This window comes from Xylocopa sonorina, chromosome 7 (assembly GCF_050948175.1).
Source record: "Xylocopa sonorina isolate GNS202 chromosome 7, iyXylSono1_principal, whole genome shotgun sequence".
NCBI lineage: Eukaryota > Metazoa > Arthropoda > Insecta > Hymenoptera > Apidae > Xylocopa > Xylocopa sonorina.
The window spans coordinates 5,972,637-5,998,023 of NC_135199.1; the positions used below are offsets into that span (position 1 = coordinate 5,972,637).

Genomic DNA, 25,387 nt, shown 5'->3' on the forward strand with positions numbered 1-25,387 from the left:
ATTTCTTCTCCTAGATATGAACTCGTTTTCTGTTGCCTTTTTCAGGCTGCCCCGGCTCTAGTTTGTATTTTTAATTTTCCGGTTTCCGATTTAGCGTTTGACGCATTTAAATTGAATACAGTCAATTGATTGTTGATAATGAGAGTACCATCGTTGAATAGCAAACAGCTTTGTAGCGTCTAACAGTAAGGCACAATAGAAGGCCTTCCGCTACAAACAATTAGCACGGTTTATCAAGTCATTTTTTAAGAAACGATTTAAGCTTTTATTCTTCTTATTTCTTTTTATTATTTTCCAAGTATGCGATAAATTAACTTTCTCCAACGGCCTCGATGGCACATGCGGAAACCATAAACCGGGGATTTCAGAAGGGTCCTCTGCCCGTAGCCAAGCTACCCTAAAATGGTAGCCACAAAATCAGCTCCCACCAAAAACACCACCACCCTCCTCGAAGAAGGCGGTAGCTTAAAAGTCGAAAAACGGGACTGATTGGTATTTAGAAAAAACATTGAAGAACCAATCGAAAGATGCGAAAAATATATCGCGTCGACGAGGTAGAGAGACGATAACCAGAACAGCAGTCTCCTTGGAGAATCTCTCGATACCACACCAAATAAAAGCTCTAAAAAGGACTTCTCAACTTTGCACCCTGTCACGACTATTCTGAGCACGCAGAAATAAATTCCTAGTCTTAGAAACCCTTCAGCTTCGCGAAACAAAAATAGAGGATTCGTCTGCAACTTTCAGAATCACCCAATGTCCAGCAACCAGCATTTAGTCGGTGATATTTTCGCCAGTTCCACCCTCTCGGTTGGAATAGCGAACGATCCGTTCAATCACTCGTAATGATTTACGAGCTACCCGTAAGATCCCATAAGACGTTGAGTAATACGACCGGACGCCGACCAAACTTCTCTTGGACGACGATTCGTGGCTCGTAAAATAGTCTCCGCGATGCAACCCTCCCCGTCGAGGTCGTAGAGACGCGCGTGTCTTCGATACGGCCTTTCTAAGCGTATAGATGGACCGAGTCGTGTAATAAAGTCGAGATATGCCACGGCCACTGACACCTCTGCTGCTCCCACGCCATTGTCGAAGTTGTGGGTGGCTCGAACGCGAGGGAGATCGAGAGGAACGCGCACCGTGAATCGTAATTCTCCTGTTTCGTTTCGTATGTTCGTTGGAGTTGATTATGCGTTCTTTTTGTGGATGGAGAAGGGACCAGGGTTCGGGTACCTGGGCCCAGATAAGAATGAATTAGAACGAGTGGTGTTGCCAGCGATGGATCGAAACGGCGGTCGATGGTGCCTGCAGGTTTATCGTTTGCGAGCTTCCATTGTGGGAGTTCTTAAGTGGTATTAACTCTTTGCACTTCGAGGCATTCGAAATTTGTCTTTGAACTTGGGGGCTCCTCAATTGAGACAATGAGAATAGTTTTTAGTATATAACGATAGAAACAAATTGCAGTAACTTCGTCTACTCTGCTGGAAAATTACAGATGTTATGCGAAAAGTTATATAATTATAATTTTATTGAATGTCTAAGTATTCGAATTAGTTTAACCGAGTAATCAGTTGTGTGGATCGTTTCTGATGTTACAAGTTAGAGTATGTGTCTTGTACTCTATAGTAAATCTACTCTATCGCTACATTCTTTTTTACGTGATACCAGAGTTCCATGAAATCCAATTCTCGAACAACGGTCTGGCTTATTTTGTAAATGAAAAGGCTGATTTACGTGTCGCCCATGCACGAATAGTTTTTTATTATTTAATGACCGCGTAATCGTTTTAACTTCACGACGGATTCCGTGTATGGATTAATTTCGACGAGTAAAACCTTAGTCATCCGAAACACTGCTGCAATAAAACTTTATATAATTAAATATTGTTTAGAAAATACTATAATTTTCTAACTTTAATTATGTTATTCTTACTATAATTATGTTATACCTGCACTGATTATTTCTACTCATAAATGAAATTTCTTATTTCTTCAGTAATGTTCTATTAACACGAATGATATATAAATGAAGAGAATTCCGGATAAATATTTATTGTTGATAACATGCTATTATATATATTATTTACTGACTTATAAGCATCATGTTGAACGTAGGCTTTTATATGTCAGGATGGCCGAGCGGTCTAAGGCGCCAGACTCAAGGTTTCCACCTTTACTCACTAAGTGAGTATTTCTGGGCGTTCTGGTCCTCTATGAGGGCGTGGGTTCGAATCCCACTTCTGACAAATTCTTTTGCAATTTCCACGCAATAATTGCAAACATCGAAACGTAATTACCAACGCGATAATTATCCATTATTTTCGTTCAGAATACCTAGAAACGCGGTGAGGAATGCCATGCGAACCGTCGACGGTTCGAGTCTCGCTTCCACCAATACTTTTTCTTCTTTAACCTTCATGTACTTATCCACTATCATTTGCATTTTTATTTCACGTAAACGTTGCACAAAATATATGTATATTTTTTAAACATGTCTCTAAAAAATATCGTAAGTCAAAGGTACGTTTCCATCGCGTAACTTCAACGCTATCACTACTTGGTAAGAGGTTCGTGCAACATATTGATACAGTTATAGCGTTCGCAATCAGGCTTACGAAATCTACTACAATGGTGATATAATATCTGTAACGATTTTAACGCTACATCCAGCTATCTCTTTCTCTCTTCCTCTCTTCCTGCTTGCACGGTTTTACCGTTCGCTCCGTTTCTATAGCGTCTATTTTTTTCCCACGCGATTACCATATTGCACGGTTACGAACGCCGCGGATACAATGGACGCGACCTCCGCAATAAGTCTGACTTCGTTCGGAAACACGCCGCGCAGTAATAATGCCCTTAAACGGCGGCGAATGCCATTTCGAATGACGCGAAACGAATTGGCATATGGCACGCGTTATCTGGCTCCAGTCACCTAATGAAATTTACTATCGCCTGGAATGAACTTCCTCGTCGATGTACCGCTCGTCGATGGAGTTCATGAGCGAGCCTGGAATGCACGAACAATGGATCTTAATTGGGAAGTGGAACCGCGCGTATAGAGTTCACCGAGGCGGCTCTGAAAATGTGTTTATCTAACTAAACGATCACGCTGGATGCCCATTTTTACAATATCGCATTCGAAGAACTTTAGAAATTCCACACTCAACAATTTAATGTAGTCATCGAACGTCCTATTCTTGGAACCAACAAATGTCCCCTGATCCATCATTAATCTCGCGATACTAATCTTCCAGCCTGTCGATCGACTCGAAAAAACGACACAACTAAATCATAGCGAGCTACCACCATCTAGGCTAATCAACCGTGGCACTCCCACATTTTAAACCGCACCAGGCTCGTCCATCATCCGACCTATGGCGAAAAAAGAAGAAATCGTCCTCTAATCGATCCATCTCCTAACGCGGAGAAAGAGAGATCGATACATTTTATAACCGCATTATCGAGCCACATTAAAGGAGGAACGTTATACAGTTAGTGACTTATGACTCGGGTTTCCTGGACTTTGTTTCGAGATTGGCAGCGCGTACCGACTAACGAGCGCCATGCTGCTTCTGATTGATGCCCGATCGATGCTTCAGAAAGGCGCACCGATACCGTACAAGTGTCGATCCCGCGAAATCGTGATCGCACGGTGCCATTTACCTCTCCCTTCTAATTTCTCGGCTCTGGCAATTAGACGGACAACGTATCATTACACGGGAGAGTTACAAGCGAGCTGGAACCGAGGTGGTTTTTGCTTTTGGACGACACCTCGTTGTTAGACCTGTTCCTGGACCAACGCTGGGTACCCTCGAGGCGTTTTTAGAGCGACGTAGGTGTTTACGAACTGGCGCATTTGAAGTTCGCGCGATGGAGACTCGAGAAATGCATCCAAGTATACACGTAACGTAACTGTGGTTGGATTTTTGTGTAGTCGAATTTTTAAATTGCAGATTGTTTGGATAAGTCTAGTGCAAGAAGAATAATCTAGTACGAACCGTAGACACCCTCTGTATTTACATAAAATTACAGAGAATATAAAATAATCCCGGATAGCATAATTTTTTCTACGTAGCCTTACGAGGCGCGCCTTTGTTTGCTGAACCATAAATAACGCCAATTCCTCTGAAACCACAATTGGAACCACCAGCGTAAAAAGAGGATCGCAGTAAATCGAGCAAACAAGATCGCAACTGGAAGACTCGCGCTTCAAACAAGGCGTAAAGATATTTCTTTTCTGCGCTTGCACGTGCTCGCGTGAATTACACGAAAGACGGGACGGTTCGCGTAACACGGCAGTCGTTTTTCCGTTTTATCAGTTAAAACGACCGACACCGTCTCCGTTCTCGATTTTCACGTTCGTTCAGCGCGTTATCCATTAATTAGGTTCTGCTAATGCAATACTGGTTCGCATGAAAAATGGCACCTGCTACAACTCGGCTATCGCGTGGTGGGTAATTAAGATACAGTTTTATATATGCTGGTGATTACAGAGATAATTGGCTGATAATTGAAAGTATATTATACGGTGTAAAAGAAACGACTGTCTCGAGTCTTTAGAATAATTGTTGAAGAACAGTTAGAAATAGATACCACCAGGCGTGGATACGCACTACACTGCCATTACTGGTCAGCGAAGTGGCAGAAAAAGTTGAAACAGAAAACAGATGCGTAGGCGCCTTTATCACGATACTTTTATCCCGCATTTTTCTTCACCGAGTCCGCCACGCGACGCCAGTTTTACAAGTTCCTATGGCAGTCGAGCCGACTTGCACTTGAATACGTTTGCACAGGCGTACATACGTACACGTGAAAGTCCAATAAATCGTGAGCGTAGCAAAAAGATTGATAGACGTGTTCAGATCACTTTCACCGGACTACAGCTACCGATTCTCTCTTATATTGTACAATACGTACGAGATTAAAAGTATACCGCGCAACACGTTTCCCTCTGTTCACTCGCATCATGAATAATACTCGCGAAAGCATTAAAAAATCGAATTTCCTATATATTCCACGTAAATGTACTTTTTATTTCTTCGACTACTCCTCATTAGTCACTCGTGCTACACCATAAGATGAACAAAAAAATAATTGCAACATTTGACACGCTTATATAAAAAGATTCACCACAGCTGATCTAAACAATTCTCCAAATCCACCAAAATTAACATTCTCCAACCTAATCGATACTTTACTTTTTATTTCTTCGACTACTCCTCATTAGTCATCCATGACACACCATAAGATGAACAAAAAAATAACTGCAACACTTGACACGCTTATATAAAAAGATTCGCCACAGCTGATCTAAACAATTCTCCAAATCCACCAAAATTAACATTCTCCAACTCAATCGATTTCCCACAAATCCTCGCATCGTCGTAAAACGAAGGAAAAAGCAAAGTTTTCAACTAGAAAGTGTAAACCACGGCACAGTAGCCTGCTCGATCCTGCGTCGCGTGAACAGAACACTCGATGGTTGCCGATTATGGCAACGAAACGCCAGATCGAATGGATCGTGCCACTTCGAACTTACACTTTCGCTACGCGAAAACGATGGCGCGCGTCGGGCAGGCTGGATGCAACAATTTCTCCGAACCCCGTATTCGCTGGAGGCGATTTATGGGGGTTGCTGGCGATCAATAAAGAATTCACGATCCGCGATCGAGCGCGCGAGCCCCGTGTTCGCCGTGCGGACGCTGCCCGATTTATAAGGTATCGTCTCCGTTTCGTTTGGCATTAGTTAACGATTACACATCGTTTAGATCGTGTTTCTTATCGTTCCGCGGTTTCGCGTTCTTCAGCCGTCTGGAACGCTGCTGTTACGCTCGTTCTTCGTCCGCCGTCCGAAGGGCGGTGAACAGGAGGCCGAAGAAGAAAAAGAAGAAACGGTATAATGGTTATACGACGCTCTATCTGCTGCTCGTTGTTTGTTCATTACCGTTTACATAGTTTCTTTTTCTTTATTCACCAGCGTGTTTGTATTAATGAATACCTTTTATTAATCGTATATGCGGAACAAGGCTGTCAGCTTTTTCAAGCGAGTAATAAATTTCCGTCGTTAATAGCGACTACGGACTCTATCCATGGCGTTATAATGCGATGGAATTTTACAAAAACGTGGTAAATATAAAAACAGCTATTACTAATGATAATTTTATACACACAATACTTGCTATATCCACCAAGTTTCTTTATACAATTTTATTAATACCTATGATTATACAGTCTGTATATTCCATGTTTGTTTACGAGCCATAAAGCTGTTCTCTTACAAACAACATTTATATATATACATTGAATTGAATTAATTAAATTCCTATCGACTTTTTCAGCTTGCCTATAAACCTCGCCGCTGATGAAAAATGCAACGAGCAATGAAAAGCGGTGGAAAAAAGCTGAGAGGGGGGGGGGGGGGGTAAAAAAAAAGTGTTATCCAATAAAAGACATTCCAGCCGAGTAGCACTCGCGAGTTAACTGTTCCAAGCGGAAAAATCGACGATTCCTATAAACGAGCGTTCTCGCTGGACGATCCGGGCGTCGTTACTGCCGCAAACGGGTAAAGTGAATTTAGAGCGTTCAGGAGCGTGTACAGAGCCGGTGCGCCGCGTAACTTTTACGATCGCGGCAATTCCGAGCCGCAATTTCCCAGTTACCGGTGCTACGTGTCGTGATGGACGATCGCGTGCTCCTCCGTTCTCGCTTTACATGCGTGGTTCACGTGTCGCGAGGCGTATATCGACTTCTGCCGCGGGAGGGGCCAGGAAGCGGGGCGTTTAACCGCGAGGAAGTCAAGAAGGGCAAGAAGAAGACGTTAAAGCCGCCCCGTCGGTGGAACAGCGACCGCTGCGGATACGCGAGCGGTTTACGCCATCCAGCGTTTTTTGTCGCGACGAATGATCGCTGGGAGGCACGATTACGGAGGTCGAGCACCCCCTTCGGGGCTCGCCAACCGATTTCTACCGCGATGCTGGTGGTAACTTGTTTGGACGGTGGTTTCGTGCGATGAGGGGAACGAGAGAGTTGTTCGATTATTTGTTTCTTCTGAGCGATGTCATAAAATGGTCAGCAGGGTATCTTCAACATTTTAGGATCTAGAATATTAGCGCTCTTCTAGAGCTTTAATTTGATCAGAAATTAGCTTGCTTTCATTCTGGATTTAAAGAATTAAGAGAAGAAGATATTTGGCTATTTCGGATAGCAAAGTATTTTATAAAAATCTCAAGTATTTCAATATCAATTTTCCCGTGGAAAAAAACGAATGATGATCGCTGTTTTTAGGGCCAGTTTCCACGAGCCGTGTGGAAAAACGGCGACAGTAGCCTTCTTGAGCGATGTTATAAAATGGTCAGCAGGGTATCTTCAACATTTTAGAATCTAGAATTTTAGCGCTCTTCTAGATCTTCCATTTGATCAGAAATTAGCTTGCTTTCATTCTGGATTTAAAGAATCGAGAGAAGAAGATATTTGGCTATTTCGAGTAGCAAAGTATTTTATAAAAATGTCAAGTATTTCAATATCAATTTTCCCGTGGAAAAAAGCGAATGATGATCGCTGTTTTTAGGGCCAGTTTCCACGAGCCGTGCGGAAAAACGGCGACAGTAGCCTTCCTTTTAATTAGACAGCGCCGCGCGAGTCCTGTGAACCGGCGTCGTTATATGCGGTATCAGACGAACGGTCGCGAGCGTGGCAGCGGTAAAAAGCAAAGTGGATCACGCGGCGTATGCCACAAAGAAAACTCCCTGTCGCGAACATGGAAACCGGGCATCGACGTGGTCCGCGCCGATCGACTTTCGCGGTCAAGTGTACCGGCCCATAAGGCGTTGTAAATGTGACAAATGAGGCGAACAGAACCACTAAGCGTCCCGTCCGAACGAGAAATCGCCTTGTTCACCCAAAGCTACCTTTATGGCGAAAACGCCCGGCTGGATTCGGTCGAGGGACCGCAGTGGGCTCGAAGAAACGAAATTGAAACTGTCGCACGCGCGTCGAATGCAAACTCGACTGTAACGAGTCGAAGTTACATAAAGATTCGACTTGTATAGAAATATTAGAAGACGCGTAACTCCGTGCACGATTCGTGACCAAAGTGCGAAGGGACACCGGTTGGTTACATGTTCCAGTAAGCGGTCATGTATGCGCGAGGTTCATGACTCTGGCGATCGTATAAGTAGATTAAGCTCTACAAGGAGATCATGGTCAGACAAGCCATAGAAATGCACAGCTGCGTCACGAATTTTTCCGTCTACCCTCTCGCTCTAAGTAATTCGTCTATGCGTGCGATTCAATTTGGTCGAACTCATTACGAGCCCGTAACGAGATTCAATTACTTTAAACGATGCTTTTTTGTCTCAGTTTATCGCTATGGTGCGAAAAACATAATCGCGTGGAATTGCTGCGCGAGGTTCCTGCTTCAGTAATTGACGGTCTCCAAAGACGAAGGAGTAACGTAACAAATTAATGTTCGAATAAATCGAGTCGATAGCACGTAGCGTGTACCGCTTTGCGCTTCCTCGTTCAGCGATAGCGCAAAATGAAACGAGTCGGTTCGCGAGAGAACCTTCGATCGTTAATACGTCTAGATTTTCCAATAAAAAAATAGAAAAAAATGTTGCGCAACACCTTCATCCTCCGAGATGATGACACCTGTAATTATCAATAAAAGTAATAAAAGGGAACGGAAGTGAGTCATCCTGCGCATGGTTGCGAGGTACGATCCGCCGCGTGTCTCTTCTTGCCCGCGTATGTAATTGCGCGCGGGATACGCAAAAAAAACCGGCGCATCGTCTAAAAGTAGTTTTCAATTTTTGTCATTCCCGTTTCTTTTTTTCGAGCAGCTCGATCGCCTGACGATAGCCACTAATGGTTTACTTCCAGTTCCCCAGAGGATCGTATTCCACGAGTATCTAGAAATTAAAAGAGCTCCACGCTCGTGTTGTCGAACTGAACCGAATTAATTGAGCCATTCGACGGGTAAATTGGAATTTTCATTTTAACTCGATCGTAAAGCGTGTAAGGAGACATAAATAGCTTTAAACGTGCGCAGATTGATGGGTACCGTCGAGAGACATTCGACTGAGCTCTGTTATGTGAAATTATTAAATTATTGCAATTTTAGAATTAGAAACGAAGGGAAACGAAGGCTTTTCAATGGTGCGAGGAAGGTGAAAACGTATCGTAACTTAAACCAAACAGCGCGTACAACGATCGTGAAAAGCTCGAATGCTCAAAGACGAAGTCATCGACGCCAGTTAGCACCCCTCGAACTCGACGCCCCTCGTCGAACCCCTCGACAGCACTCGAGATTGTAAAGCGCCGTTTTATAAGAATTTCTAGCGCCTTTATATTTGCTCGCCGATAATGTTTGCATACGTTACACGAGCACCTCTTTTCCAGCGGTGAAACCGTTTACTTAACGACGTGTATACACGTCGGACCTGAACATTTGCGAAATGTGTTACCACGAGCGTGTTCCTTTACAGTCAATTTACAGTTACATCGATGCGCTCGAAATAAGATCGTTTCGGTTTCTCGTACAGTACCTGATTTATAGATCGAGTTTAAAGGACGTAAAATGGTATCAACAGACAGTGGAGGCATAAATATTCCGCGTTATGGCGTCGAAACCAGTTCACTCTCGGCGATGCAGTGAGAATTTCTTTCTATTTCGATTTACTTCGATCGACGCCTTATTTTCTAATCACGGGATACTACTAATCGTAAAACTACAACTGGATCATTTAAAAGTCACTCGTTCTGCCGATCGATGGAAAAAGCGCAGCTACATCGATATATCTAATCCCTCGCAGTCCAATTAGAGGAATAATACGGTTTTAAAAAGGGTAATATTTATTGTCTAATAAAGAGAACGCGATGAAAGACTAATGTCGCCAAGGTGAGTATCCAGCGCGCGCAAATTCCTCCTCGAATCGCTTTATCGCTATTCCAGTTTAGTGCTAGTTACCGCACTTTTCTATGAGGCCGCATTAAGGCGACGCGTCTCTAACGAGCGCGACACACCGATTACGTAGTGCGAGTACTTTCCCTTGTAGTACGCTCGAAACCGATTTATCGTTATTGCTAATGCAATATATTTTATTACAGCAATGAATAAGCCGTGCGTGTGGTCGAGCTGAAGTCATTCCTTCAAACAATCTCAATCATTTCTACGAGGTGAGAAACATTTAGAACCGCGTTGCATCGTCAGATCAGCATTGAGACGAACGTTCGTCAAGCTGCTATTGTCGCGCATAAACTATACATTTTAATTTATAAAATCCAACGAATCTCGACGTAATTCCGCAGGAATTCAATGCATCATCCACGAGGCTACTCTGTTATTAATTTCACCGAGCAAGTACGCTTAATCCATCAGCAGCGTTCGCGGCGGATCCAAAGTAACGCACGCGATATCGGTTTTTCAATCGCGTCGGGACCCGAAGCTTGCAATTAACCTATCCGCAGCCTCGTATCCAAATGAAGCAATTATCGACTCGCGTTGGCAAAACCGCCCGTGGGGAGGAGATCACGGTGTCCGATTGCAATGAAAGAACGGCAGGGGTAGAAAACGAGCAACGAGGGGATCGCTCGTGAAAATCGGTAAAAAGAACCACGACGCGGAGAGCCTGGCGAACGAACTGCCGAACGACGCTTCGAGGATACGTCTATCGCGCCTTCGAATCTTTCCAACTTCGATTCCGCCTTTTCACTCGCGCGCGTCACGTTCTATATATATATATAATAATCGAATAAAAATGAATCAGAGAAAAGAGAATACGTCAGAGAAAGGAAACGAGGACGAGGGTGATTGGAAATGGCCGACGTTCCAACTTCGATTCCGCCTTTTCACTCGTGCGCGACGTTCTATATGTATAATAGTCGAATAAAAATGAATCAGAGAAAAGAGAATACGTCAGAGAGAGGAAACGAGGACGAGGGTGATTGGAAATGGCTCTACGAGTACCATAAAAAAGAAGGTCGTCGAGAGAAGACATAATATAGAGCGTGGAATAGAAAACCGGAGCAACTAGTCCCATCTGCAGTTCGATACTGTTCCATAAAACTTGCAGGCCCAATCCAAGGAAATCTGATCTTCGAACGAAACGATTTACTCGATCACCCCGTTCTCAACTCGCTGTGAGAGCGAGCAACCTGTATCAGCTGGTGGAGAAAAATATCGGCAACATTCTTGCTTTGCTCGAGCAAAACGACATGCGTTGCAGTTTTGCTCGGACGATCCGTTCGAACAAAACCGTCGTCGTCGCTGGCAAAAGAATGCGTCTCTCTCCTCGTGAGAGAGGAGACTTGGAGCGTGCGATGGCTAGTGGCGCATTACCGGCGCGGTTTCTTTCCCTCCCCTATCGGGAATCGATCCACGAGCGTCGATAGCCGCTTCGCGAGTCTCCTCCTGCTCTTCGCCGTTTTGCTCCTGGCCGCTCGCGACTCTTTTGACATTTGCATCCCGGCTGCCGCGAGGATATCGCCGCCGCCGCGTCACTCGAGCCCGCGGGATAACATCGTGGATCGCCGTGCCGTTGGAAAAATGGCCAGGAAGCCCCTGGGACTCCCCGTCGAGCGAAATTCCACCATGGATCTTGTTAAAACCTCGCCGCGAGTATCGCACGATGGAAAGGGTCCCCTCTTCCACTGGCAAGATTGTTTATTTCGAGATACCGAGTCTCTACCCCTCTGGGACTGTTCGAATCGAGCATTTTTCGATTGGTCCCTCAAAGAGATCGGAGATTGAGAAAATTCACAGGAAAATGTACGCACGATGGTGTAGGAAGAAGGTTTGTACACGCTCGCTGTGAATTTTTTAAAATTACTCGAACGAGTCCTTTGGTATAAATGTCCTAAGTAAGTGTTTGATGGCTCGTTCGAAGGTTTCAACTTGTACTGAGCTATCGTTATTAGCATTATTGTAGAGACAAATATTTTTCGAACGAACTAGCACAGAGGTGCTAACTATAATTTCCTACGCGCGTTGAAAAAGTTCAGTTTGCTCGAAGCATATATTTACATATACCATTTTTATCGTTTAACAGCGTTTGGTTTCGTTCGTTGCTCGACTACTTTCATCTACTTCGCGTCTACCCAGAAGTCTGAGAAAGGGAAAAAACACCGAATTCGGGTATAAATTTCCACTCTCGAGCCGCACAGCCTCGCCTGCAAACACTTACGATTAATTATACCGCTTAACCGTTTCGTGCAGCGACGCTTCTTCCTCGACATTGTAAATACCATCTAAGGGTACGTCGAGCAAGTTTCGCGATCGATCCCGGCAGCTCGACGCATCAATCGATGACCGTCATTAAGACGTAAGATATACACGCCTATCGTGATTTTCGTGCCCCTCATTGCGCGTCCTCTCCCCGCGAAATTGTCGGCTTACGAGAGCCACGAAATCGCCTGTCGCCGATCGAACGCGGGGCTCCTTAACGGGGGCCCCGGATAAACGCGATACAATATCGGTAATGACACCCATTAAATGCTTTACGACGTAATCACAGCGTTGACTATCGATTCGAGTAATACTCTGACCTCTGATGAGGCGTCCCCGTCGTCGTCGACGAGGTAATCGCCGATGGAAGCTCTCATCGGCGCCCGCGAAGCTCTGCGCTCGATTTGCATACGATATTAACGAGACTCGTGGTCGAGTGTCGATCGAAGAGCAGGCTCTGTTTCCACAACAATTATCGCGTTGCGTTTCAAGTACTTATTGGTGGTATTAATGTGCGAATGGTGCACCAACATGGCGTCGCGTGTCGTACTCGTGAACTGGAGTAAACTCGATGCGGATGGTCAACAGTGGCTAACTTAAAGTTAACTTTACTTACGTTCAAGTGTCGATTCGATGGATTGCATTGTTGTGTCAGTTCTCCAAATAAAAAATGGATACAAACATAAATTGTGAAATAAGAAAGCAAATGGGGACGAGTAGGGGGTTTAAATGGTCCAGCTGATCGAGCCAATAATTCGAATAAACCAATCTCGCGCGATAAACCTATAATTCACGCTACATTACCATATTCCACGCGCACCTTTAGCTCGTATCAAATTCCATCGCGAATTTATCTCCCGTTGCGCGCGAGCATCGCAGCGGCGAACGCTTCGAGACGCCTCGCCGTAGGAAACGGAGATCGCCGGATCGCCAGCGATTTCCCAATTTACTTTCGCCGATTTACGCCGCGGAGTCGCGGTGGCTGTCGCGGATACTTTATACTACTCGCCGTGGGTAATCTTAGCTATCAAGCGGATTTATTATCCGTGGCCGAGAGTGTCGCGTTCTCGTTAACCAACGCGAGCGAGAGGACACGCTGAGCGTTACGAAACGAACAGCGCTGCCGGAACGGAGGAAATCGACGCGGTGCACGCCTCGGGGTGATCACCATCGAGAAAGTGATAAAAGACCGCTGTCAATGAGGGGGCCGCAAAAATCCTCGTAAATTGTTTCTTCTAAAAAGAACGCGAAATTATTGCCATCCGCGCCGCGCGGCGTCTCTTCCTGGTAGCGATTTCTCTTCGCCTCGCCTGCGTTTTTTCCACGCCGCGTTCCTCCTTTTTCCCCGCGGTGGACCGCGTGCTGCGCGCTGGGGGCCCTCGCCAGCGAGAGACGCTCGTATCGATGTACCACCAAGCGCATTCCCGGATTCGTTCGGGCAAAGAAACTGGTAAACGGAAGAAAAATGCGTTTTTGCCGCGGCGACACGTTTTTGCGCGGCTCGTTTCCACGAGCTTCGACACGATCTGCCTCGTGCGACCCGTTGCTTTCGAAGATACTATATAATCGAGGCTGATGCACGGGTTCGTTTCAGGGAGAATTAATTGAACGAAATATCTCGTGATTCGGATGGCGTTGTAATTGAAAAATAAATTTGAGATCAAGGTAAAAGAAGAAATGTATCGAAAACTGATTGCACAGTAGAATTTAGAAAGAGTTTGTATTGATGATGTAGCAAAGTAGATGATGGAACACTTGATGCGTCAGATAGAGACTTCTTGGGGAAGATATCGCTTAATGCTTAACAAGTTAAAAGAACAAATGTATCGAGGACTGGTTGCACAGTAGAATTTAGAAGGAGTTTATATTGATGATGTAGCAAAGTAAATGGTGGAACACTTAATGCGTCGGATGGAAACTTTTTGGAGCAGATGTCGCTTAACGCTTAACCATGCGTTGAAGTCTCCAGAACGAAGTTGCGCAGAGAAGTACGGTTAAGATTTAGTGAGATTTCGTTAAGATTTAGAGACGATTTAACGAAGTGTCTACATGCAAAGGATGCAGTATCTACTAACGATAATTAAATTAGAATTTCTACGTACCACAGTGTCCTGTCGAGCAACGTCTGCACCGCGTTTCAGCAACAGTTCCACTACCTCCAAGTGTCCCTCCGAGGCAGCTCTCTGCAAAGGTGTGACGCCAGTCTGAAACAAATCGAGAAGAAAAATCATTGGCTTGCAATAAATAAACAAGCGCCTGTACGCTCTTACTACTCGTTTAGGATGTGAAACACGTCGATCCCTGGTGTGCCAGTATTACAAGAATTCCGTAAAGATCGCGGTGACATTCTCGAGTCATGAAAGATTTATCAGTACGCTTTCCTCCGGTCAGAAAAATTGCTTGCGCTAATGTATTATTTTTACAAATGAAACCCCGTGTTCCACGTGGGACGTGCCTAAACTTGAGATCCGTTCTGTTCCAGTTCTCGCTTTAATCGAGCATCCAGCAGTGAACTTTTACCAAGAATTATGATGGATAGCGTTCAGCTGTTTTGTCAGATTCCATTAGAAAGTGTATTAAAAATTCCGAGCGTTGGACGCGAGCAGAAGAAACTCTACCTACGTTCTGATTTATCGTGCTATAAATTTCAAATTACATCGAAACGAGTCGCGTCGAATAAAATGTTCCTCGACTATTTATAAAGCCACGTCGCGTAGAAATGATATGCTCGCGTACCCCTTATTATTTCTTTCAAATCAAGAATACCTTATTTGCTTAATATCAAAATAAGTACAAATTACGATCAACACAACGAACGCGTCGATGCAGTCAAGCAGCATCGCTCGACTGAGAGGGAGACGTGTGTCTAAAAACGAGGCAGGCAATAAAATGTCCAATGCGGACGCTTCAATCTCATTAAGAGATAACAGAGACAGAAAGTGTGTGTCCGCGGGTATTTCGTACAGTCACAAATCAAGTAATTCGACGATTTCAAGGGCCTCGCGTTATCTGGTGTCGTTACTGCAACGGGTCTGGGCCATCGTGTGCGTACAACCAAGAGAAGATCCACTAAAGATACCAAGATTGTTTAGCGTGTAAGTAGTCCACGGAAGGGCTGTCCACGTCTGAGAAACTGTCGCGCATAAATTCGTAGGGTTGTCTAACATGCGCGACGTTCCACGTAGCTGGGTGTAAACCGTTAAGCAGGAAACGGGCGTGAAAAAAGCAGCCGCGACGGGTTCCGATCGGTGATTCTACGTAGGCGTCGATCACGATTCCTATCCGTCGATTTTAGAAAGGCGTGAAACGTTACACCGCGGATTATTGTCCCGGGGCAAACGGAAATTCTTTCCACGGAATTTTCCTCTCGATCTGATCCTTTCAGATAAGCTCGCGTCCAGTTTTGAGAAAGAAATCGAAAGCAGATACGGGCCACGTTACTTATTACGAAATATATAGAAATATTCTACATTTGAATACTTTGCATTCGATGTATAATAGAAATTGTAGGTTGAGCTCAAACTCTGCAGTTTTGACACTTCAGGATGCAACAACTAAAATATTTGAGAATCCGAACATCTAAGATTCTGAATTTATTTATTATGCTTAGAAATATTCCGCATTTGAATACCATGCGTTCGATGTATAATAGAAATTATAGGTTGAGCTCAAACTCTGGAGTTTCGACACTTCAGGATGCAACAACTAAAATATTTGGAGAATCCGAAAATCTAAGATTCTGAATTTATTTATTATGCTTAGAAATATTCCGCATTCAAATACCATGCGTTCGATGTATAATAGAGATTACAGGTTAAGCGAAAACTCTGGAGTTTTAATACTTCAGAATGCAGGAACTGAAAAATTTGAAGTATCTAAAGAAGAATCGAAAATCTAAGATTCCGAATTCATTTCTAAGCTTGCAATTTAAGATTCTCTCGGGTCACATCTTCTCGCGGACGCTCGTAGAATGGAGCGTCCGTTCAGGACGAGAATCGGATGGGCGGAAATTTTCAAGCACGCAGCCTCGTGTCCCGACGACACAGCAAATGGACAAATGATCAGCGAGGCCATTTGACGTGGCGAGATACTACCGTCTTACAATCAGGACGACGACTGCGACGAAGACATATCAGGATCTCGCCAATAATTCCGACGCGGTGGGTACCCGACGCATCTTCCATAAATCATGAAGCAATCCCTCCGAGCGAAACTTCACCCCGTCCGCCGCGTGTGGCTGCAGATTCCCAACGAGCGACGATGGAGGGAAGCTTTACATGAAAATCGCCAAGCTTATGGATGTAAACGGGAAAGTTCCTCTTTTTTTTCATTCGCCAGCTGAACAGCGACGCGTGCACTCATGAATCATTCAAATTGGCTCTGAGTGATGGAACCCCTCTTCACCAGTGGCCATCCTTCTCCAACGACCGAGAAAACTCTCGTCCTTCCCTTTCCCATGCTCGAGTCGAGCCAGCTTTCGCTTTTTACTCGATATTAACAGTCTTGTACTCTCTAATCGACTGTGTAATGTTCGTTTGTTTATCGTAACCATTATCTTGTCTGATTTTCGTTTCTTGCTATCCCAACGAACTCAGTGATAAACCCTAGGTGACGCGACACAAGCCAATGCTGAAACGTTACCGCGTATAATATTATTGCTCGCAACGATTCCGTGGATCGTAACCGAGGAAATCCATCCGCACGCAGAGATCGTCGACATCTGCTAGGTAATTCGCAACGTCCTCGTAGAATCCTGTACACGCGACGATCGTAGGAGCCTGAGGGCTAATAAAATGCACGCGGTGAACGGACCCGGCTTTTGTTCCCCGCTGTCATTACGGAAATGACCGGGTTCGGGTCGAATAAGTATTAATTAACCGGTGGTTAGCTGTTGCGGTCTTGGTTAACAGTGTAGCACGTATACGATCTGGGAGAGCCAGGTCGCTTCCACTTTCGAGAAACGTGGCTCTGGGCTCGGTCCACGCTCTACCAACGGTAAAATATTGATCCTACCTGTGCACACGTTACTGCTGGATTAAGTACGGTGCACGCTAAACGGGCAATCTTCAAATACAATTAGTCGACTTCCTATATCTCGCGAGCTATGCATTTTTCCCCGTTCGAAGATTGTCGGGGATAACGAAGCTCGAGTTACTGCTGGGCTGTGAGGCTTGGAGCGAATAGGGATCGGGGAACGTAAGATGAAGGAGATCGTTCGATAAGGAATCTTGATCCTTTGATCTCCGCCTTCTGAATCCTCTTTCGTTCAGCCTCCTAATGTTTCCAAAGCAAAAAAAAAAAAAAACGAACATACGGGAATCTATTTAGAGAGCGCCGTGAGTGCGTCGTTTTTCCTTTTCTCGATACAAAAAATGGATTTAAACCACGGGTACCGTTTCTTCTACCCAATGCTTACGAGCTCGCTGCGCTACGATCATTACGTGCAAACTGTTTCACGAAGGTGTCGATTTCACGCGACGTTAAAGCGAGTAACAGCCTAACAAGAGAAGGGAAACTACTTGCCGCGCGGACAAAAATCGTTTAATACATACCGCGGTGCTTTCTAACTGTGGAATACTTTCTGCTTGACGCTCGTAGACAGTTCTATCTTAATCACGCGATTATGATCTCGGCAAAACTATCGCGGCGTCGTTTATTTGCCGGGAGGATGCGATGAGAGCAACGGATTCTGTACGAATGAATTATACTTAATAACAATCTTACTGATCTGCGTTGAAAACATATATTTAGCGCGCGTTTTGCTATCTTATCAAGGAATTTGTAGCGCAAAGTGAGTCATTTGAACAAGTAAAACGTAGAGCGAATAAGGAAATGTACCTCGAAGTACACCTTGCGCTGGCTAATTAACGAAATTATTTTGTTACGATACGAAGAACCCGTGTTTAGCATAAAATAATAATAATAATAACCAGAAAAATGACCCCATCCGCAGGAAGCGAGCGAACACCACCGAATAAAACGATCGCGGTAGCGCCTTGTCGTTCCACCCTTCACCGGAAGCGAGCCTGGTCATCTCGTGTCAGCTGCGCGCCGCTCGCACGTTTAATCCAGGGATTAGGCCAATTCCAGCTGGGTGTCGACCATCGTCGTTAATCGTTCGAGTACGCGGCGACGAGGAACGGACCGATGATCGAATAACATCCGCCGTACATAACAACCGGGACAAGGTGTTTGCTCGTTTCTTGCTTGTCGCTCGAGCATTATACTCGTCGAACGTTATTTACAGGTGCGAGCGTCGTAAAATTCGTGACTTAATTAAGCGTCACGCTTGTCCGCGTTAATTTCAACCGCTCGGATTATACTTGACTGACAGCCGTTACGAAACGAACGCTAGAAGAATCTTGCTCGCCTGACAGTTCTTTTCAACGCTCAGAGAAGAAACCGCTTAGAAAATATCTTTTCGCTGTTCAGTTCCTCTCCTTTCAAAATCGCGAGGCCAGTTCCTTTTTGTTTCACAGGAAAATTATAAGCGTCTATAATCTCTTGGTTACCGTGGGAGTAATTCGAAGGAAGGTTTCAGCATTCGAAATCACCTACGGTTAATTGCGTCAGTAGAACCGTAATGATAAGGAAGCAGCTCGTAAAGGAAGATACAGCGGCGCGTCTTCATTTTGACATTGCGGTACCGATCGTTACCAACCAGAGCCGCCAAGTAGTCGACGCTGGTCTGCGACTGCGACCAGCAGGAAGACATTTCTCTTTCGCGAAAAAAGCACCGCGTTCCGTAGAAAATACGAGAAAGCTTGAGATATGAGCCATTGTGAGCCGCTGTCAATCAGCCGGCCGCTCCAAGAATTTACGGATTAGGAGTCCGAGATGCGGAATAGGCTGCCTTTCCGTGGAACTGTTACACTGTTTTGTTGCCTCTGTTCTTTCGATGGAAGAGTCCAGTACTGGGAATTCCGTGATACTCCGCTGTCCTGGCTCTCGTTTTAAATACAGCTAGCCCTCATACAACACGGTTTCGCTATAACACGGTTCGTAAATTGCGAGAACCCTGCCACGACACGACATCTTATAGCAGGATTTCGCTGTAACACGATAAGAAAACTGCGAAAACCTTTGTACAACACTGTACTTCTACAGCCGCGGCGAGGCTTGCTGTCCTAAAGATTGTGCAGTTAATAATTCAACATTAAAGAAGTTACAAGAAGGCCTAAGCTTATCATTTTTCTTGAATACAGACCCTTCCACTGAGAGAAGTCGAAAATTCAAAAGGGAGCTGCAAAACTATCTACCTCCATACCGATAAATTTACAATAACCTGGTAAGATCCAGAAAGCAAAGTACAATTACAGATTTTTGCCTTCCCTTTTTAAGAGGGAAGAAGATACAAAAACTTTAAATAAAGAAAAAAGTTCTGAGAATGAGGGCGATATCATTCCATCGAAGAAACGTTCTTGGTTGAGATTATACTGAGCAGTGACGACGAAAAAATTCATTAAATTAGGGTTGCGTTAGATCAAAATAATATTTTTGGTTTTCTTTTGCTTTGTGTTATTCATACATTTAAATTTTTAATAAAAATTAAGTTCTCTATGTAGAATTAAAAAAACTATTTGTTTTTAATAAATTTTTAGAACGTAACCCCCCTTCTTGTACTAGCTCTGGGTCTCATACAACACGATATTTTTTAGGAACCTAAGCACCGTGTTATAGGAGGGTTACCTGTATATCGTAATACAATTTAAAAACTAGAAAGCTTATTTTAGTACCTCGAGGGTGCGACAGGTGGTAAAATTTGAAACTTTCCTCGAAATTCGAAGCTTAAACAGTTTTATTAGACGAAACATTGGCAGCCGATGTAGAGGCAATTTTAGGCTCGATTATCTTCTCCCCCCGTGGGTTTTAGGGAAATTATAGGTGCGAGTGAACCGCAAACGGGTACCTTTTCGGGTATTCCCTGAATTTTGCGCGCTCATTATGCAGCGCAACGCACGCAGGTATGCGATGCAACACGCCCTTGACTCGGAGAACCGGCTCACGATCCCGTAATCCACGTTTGAACTCTGCCGTTCTCGCGTGTTTATGATACCTTAATCGCTATTGACAACCAGAACGAAACCCGGAGCGCATCGACTTCTAATTAGCATTGCAAGTCGCTCTATCCATAAATAATTTGAGGGCGCCCGCTGTTCGAGGAAGCGTATAAATTCTAAGCTCAACAACCAACGAAACGGCCGCGTATCTTCGCGCGATGACAATCGTAAATTGAATAACCAACCGCGTTGCTATTTTTCCGAATCTCTAATTGTTATTTATACGCGAAAGCAAATGAGTGGGTAGAACTCGAAGTTCAATTGATATTCCTTACTTTCCATGTAACACACGAACGTTCAACGAGAAAACGTCACGAAATAGGTGACGATCTGTACAAAAATTCCAAAGAATCGCGTAGACCACCGGATGGGACCAAAGATCTGCGATCAAAAGCTTCCTTTCCAAGTAACACGCGAAAGTTCAACGAGAAAACCTCACGAAATGGGTGACGATCTGCACAAAAATTCCAAAGAATCGCGTAGACCTCCGGATGGGTCCAAAGATCTGCGATCAAAAGCTTACTTTCCATGTAACACGCGAAAGTTCAACGAGAAAACCTCACGAAATAGGTGACGATCTGCACAAAAATTCCAAAGAATCGCGTAGACCACCGGATGGGTCCAAAGATCTGCGATCAAAAGCGAAATCGGACCGCAGGAAGCGCGAATAAATGAAAAAGGGGACCGGATACGTGGCAGAGTAGCCGCGGAAACACTTGTCCGCTCGATACGACCGCGAACAGAGACAATGGTCCGCTTTCACCGGGGCAATCGTGCTGGTGTATCGCTATGGAAGCCCCTCGCGGTCGCGTTATGGCCACTCGTCGTTAGTTAACGCCATAAATGGGTACGGGCACCGGGTATGCGAAAGTTCATGATGTACGTTGTTACGTCAATTACGCGCTTTAGTCCGTAGCACGGGCTGCGGGCTTCCATCACGTAACATTGAAACGCGCCCGGACGTTTCGACGTCTTTTACGCCGCAAGAGGTGCACCGAGGAATCTAAATTAACTCGACCATTCAGACCGCCTCGCGGAGGCCACCGTCTACTACGGTCAATATATTGTGTTTATTTCACTGTCCATTCTATGCTACCTTCTCCTCGACTTTCCTCTCTTTTTCCTTTGCCATTCATTTTTTTCTTCATCGCGTTGGACTCTTTGAAGTCTCCAAAGAGAAACTTGCTGGCAAACGTACTTAAGTAAACTTATTTTTTACAGTACACTATTTAATTATCGTTCGATGCTTGGAAATTAGATGATTGGATATTTTGTAAAAGTACACGATTTTTTTTTAATTCTTCCCTAATCACTAGTTTTAGGTAGTGGGCATCTATGAAATAAATATGTTGCGCGGTGCGTGTACAGCGTTCACAGAAATACGTTCTCCCACGCACGATCGACGAGTATCCGGAGGAGTGTTGTTTAATGTATTCACCCCTCTTTTCTAGAAGAGTCAGCCGAGGCATGCTAATTGCCTTTTGGACAATAGTGGGATACCACGCTGGCATGCAATTCTCTGGGCACGTTCTACCTTACATAGAAGAATAATTTCGTTTGATTTCAGATGTCTGCCACGGCGAGCATTCACCATTCTCTATTGGTAACGCCATCACTTTTCACTTTTCCATAACCACATTTCTACATCTATCTCTTCGTGCTAAAAGAAAATTCTTTGTAACGAAGCTGCTTAAAATTTCACTATTTCATAACACATTGTTGCACAATGGAACCTGCGAGACAGTGCTACCATTTAACTCAAGCCCTTCGTGAAACAACGAACAAATGGAACTTGTCTGGTGCGGAATTCAACGAATGCATAAAAATAGAAACAGTAGTCTCTCGTTTCCAGTTCCCACCAATTAGATACGTAATTCTGACACTTTATGATTCTCATTTACAGCTATTTGTATTCTCAAATATCCCCTTTTATTATTTCGAATATTCTTCGTGTGAGATAATTCTTAAATTTCACCTTAAAAGGGGAATTATTCTTGAAAACTATCGTTGTTTGAAAAATCATTGGACCCTACTGAGAGATAACACTATCCTCGACACCCTTACATCGATCCTCAGCATGGTAACACCGTATTCTCAAATATCCCCTTTTATTATTTCGAATATTCTTCGTGTGAGATAACTCTGAAATTTCACCTTAAAAAGGGAATTATTCTTGAAAACTATCGTTATTCGAAATCATTGACGGTCCTCAGAATGGTAACACCGTATTCTCAAATATCCCCCTTTATTATTTCGAATATTCTTCGTGTGAGATAACTCTGAAATTTCACCTTAAAACGGGAATTATTCTTGAAAACTATCGTTGTTTGAAAAATCATTGGACCCTACTGAGAGATAACACTATCCTCGACACCCTTACATCGGTCCTCAGCATGGTAACACCGTGGGACACGGTGCGACGAGGGCTCATACGGAGCGAAATTCGAAAGACACGCTGGGCACTTGTCCGAATAAAACCGGCCTCGGCTTTTATCGTCCAAATAAAGGCGAGACCAGCCAGCACGGCACTTCGAAACGAGCGGCGCCGCGGACGAGAGGAGGACGCGAAGAATGTTGCAACGACAACGCAACATTTGTCTAACTAACAAGCCGCGCACCGAGGCGGGAACTGTTAAATCATCCACTGTATCAGTGTATTTACCGAAGGATAAAACGTCCGAGTATTCTGAATTTATTGCGCGGCCTTGATTTATCTCCGCCGGATCCACGAATAACAAGAAGAAGAGGATGCTCCCTCCGCTGGATCCTGCAGCGGATCGCCGACGAAAAGAAATCGCGACGAGGCCGCGAGGCCTTCGCGTTTATCGTCGATCGAAAAACTCCGATGGTATCTTCGCTTCTCAGCAAAATTATCGTTTTTTCCTCGCCGTATTTCTGACGGACCTGACCGCCTCGAACCACGATTTTGCGCGCGGTCTGCGAGCCTTTTCGTCGAGGCAGAGCGTGATTCGAGTGGAACCAAAATGGCGTCGGAGGAGATAAAGCAGCGACTGGTTCTAATTTGTTCTACTCGTAATTTCGTTCGAACGAATGATGTTTCTCGATGTTATGTCCCGGGTTAGTCGAGCTGGCATGTCGAACGATTGCCGTGTCCGAGTATTCACACTTGTCCATAGGACCGTGGGTTCGAGCGTCGAACAGCGTCGAATGCTCGACTCGATAATTGCCGCGTGTCCGCCGCCCCATCCTCGGTTTCATTAGGCCCTTTAGGGTCAGCCTGGGAATGGGACGGTGGGTGCTCTCCGTGTGTTTGGGTAGAAAATTTATGGCGAAGCGTGAAAAGTCGTATCTCATACTGTCGGGTCCGCTTTCGATGCAATAACGCGAGGAGGAACAATGCCTTTAGTAATGGGTCCGCTTGGGCTCTCTCGTTCTCGTGTTTCGTTTTCTAGGTTTTTGGCGATGTTATATGGCCAGTTAAATTAACTGTAGAACAGAACATGAAATAGGATTTTGCTTCTTCTTCCATTTTTTTCAGAATATTCAGCCTGCTACGACTACATTCCTTTTTCGAGAAACACGTGAAGAGAATACGAGACAAAATTTCGCAAAAAAATTATATATTATGTGTATTTAATTTTTTTTATGCTCTAAAAAAAATTCTAGTTTTTTATTTTTAAGATCCAGAATTTATTTTGTAAGCAGTACAAGAGAAATATTGATACTGATGCCAGGAATGTTGGCAAATTCGACTGCTTGTGGTATGCTGGTACTATGATTGTATCGTGCGTTTTTTTATATTGTATATAATTATAATATTTTATTTGCTCTAAAGCCGCAGCAGTTCTCGAGAACCAATATGTAATAGGTGCCACGTGAAATTTTCAACGTTCTATACGTTTTAAAGGAGTTTGAAACCGTCGCGTTACGATGGACTTTCATGTTCGGGGTAACTACCCCTAAGTGACCGTGTGGCCTAACGGATAAGGCGTCGGACTTCGGATCCGAAGATTGCAGGTTCGAATCCTGTCACGGTCGAAATCATTTTTTACTTTTTTTGCCGCGAAACATATCATTATAATATAATACCAGCAATTTGGTCAAAGGAAAATCGGTAACGCATTACTTGCGCCAAGTATTTCGTCCATTTACATTTTATAAATACCTTTAAGATCAGAATATAAACTGCAAATCTACGCAGATTACTCAAGAATACCTATTTATTAATATATTTGATATATTCTGTTATATGTAACCAATGTTACATTTGACGCAGGACTTTCATTCGTTTACTGTAGAACATAATGTAAAACATGTTGAGCATAGTGTTCTCTAATAGAGGAGTGTCTATTTCTCGATTAGGTAACTGTGATAAGAGAATAGTCTGTTCTAGGTCACTGAAACACTAATTCGATATGTGCTCTTACATAATTCACAAAATACGAGAAAGTAGTGTCTGATAAAAGACAGTATGAATTTCTTCAAAAAGAAAACCTATAATGAACCTTCATCCTTAGCCTTTTTTATATAGACCCTAACATTAAACCTCCCTTCGCATATTACCCCGTTCCTTACTTAAAACTCCATAAATATACAATCTTCCAACGAAGAAACTTGACGAGATATTATCACCACCCCTGTTATTAAAAAAAATCGGGAGGAATTGCAATTTTTGTTCAGCTGTAATGCCTCGCGTCGAAGAATCGATAACAGTGAATTATACAGTCGTCTCGTATCTATCGTCTAATGGAGTTTGGCCATAACACTATTCAGATTGGGGCGCATATCGCGGGGGGGGCGACAAAAACCGCCAGCGGCAATTACCACGCGTAATTACGCTCGTTACACGTGGAAACGGGGATTCGCGTTAGATAGCGAGTACGTTCTCTGTACGGCAACGGGTTAAAACGTACGCCGTGCAAAGGTTGCGCGAACACTCTATAACTCACTGCGCATACCCGGTATCGAGCTACGATAGTGTCGTCGGTGAATTTGTTGCTTTCACGACCTGGCCTCGCCACCGTAACGAGAGAATAAAATAATCCGCGTTAAGTAGGCGGTTCGATGCACGAGCGCGATGAGGGGAAACGGGGGATAGACAAAGGGGAAAAAGGGGGACAGGGTTGTCGATCGAACACCAT

The 25,387-nt window shown here is 44.2% G+C and overlaps 1 protein-coding gene and 2 non-coding genes across 6 annotated transcripts in view; 2 read left to right on the forward strand and 1 right to left on the reverse strand.

Moving 5' to 3' along the window:
• Dgo (ankyrin repeat domain containing protein 6 diego) overlaps window positions 1–25,387 on the reverse strand; it is a 116,653-nt gene that overhangs the window by 32,372 nt on the left and 58,894 nt on the right. For all 4 annotated transcript variants that reach the window (XM_076898275.1, XM_076898278.1, XM_076898277.1 and 1 more), the window contains exon 4: window positions 14,328–14,429. In XM_076898275.1, the coding sequence (XP_076754390.1) occupies window positions 14,328–14,429 (102 nt within the window). The remainder of the gene's footprint in view (window positions 1–14,327; window positions 14,430–25,387) is intronic.
• Trnal-caa (transfer RNA leucine (anticodon CAA)) lies at window positions 2,128–2,248 on the forward strand. Its single transcript has 2 exons — window positions 2,128–2,165; window positions 2,204–2,248. It is a non-coding gene; the product is annotated as a tRNA-Leu (tRNA).
• Window positions 24,212–24,284, forward strand: Trnar-ucg (transfer RNA arginine (anticodon UCG)). Its single transcript has one exon. It is a non-coding gene; the product is annotated as a tRNA-Arg (tRNA).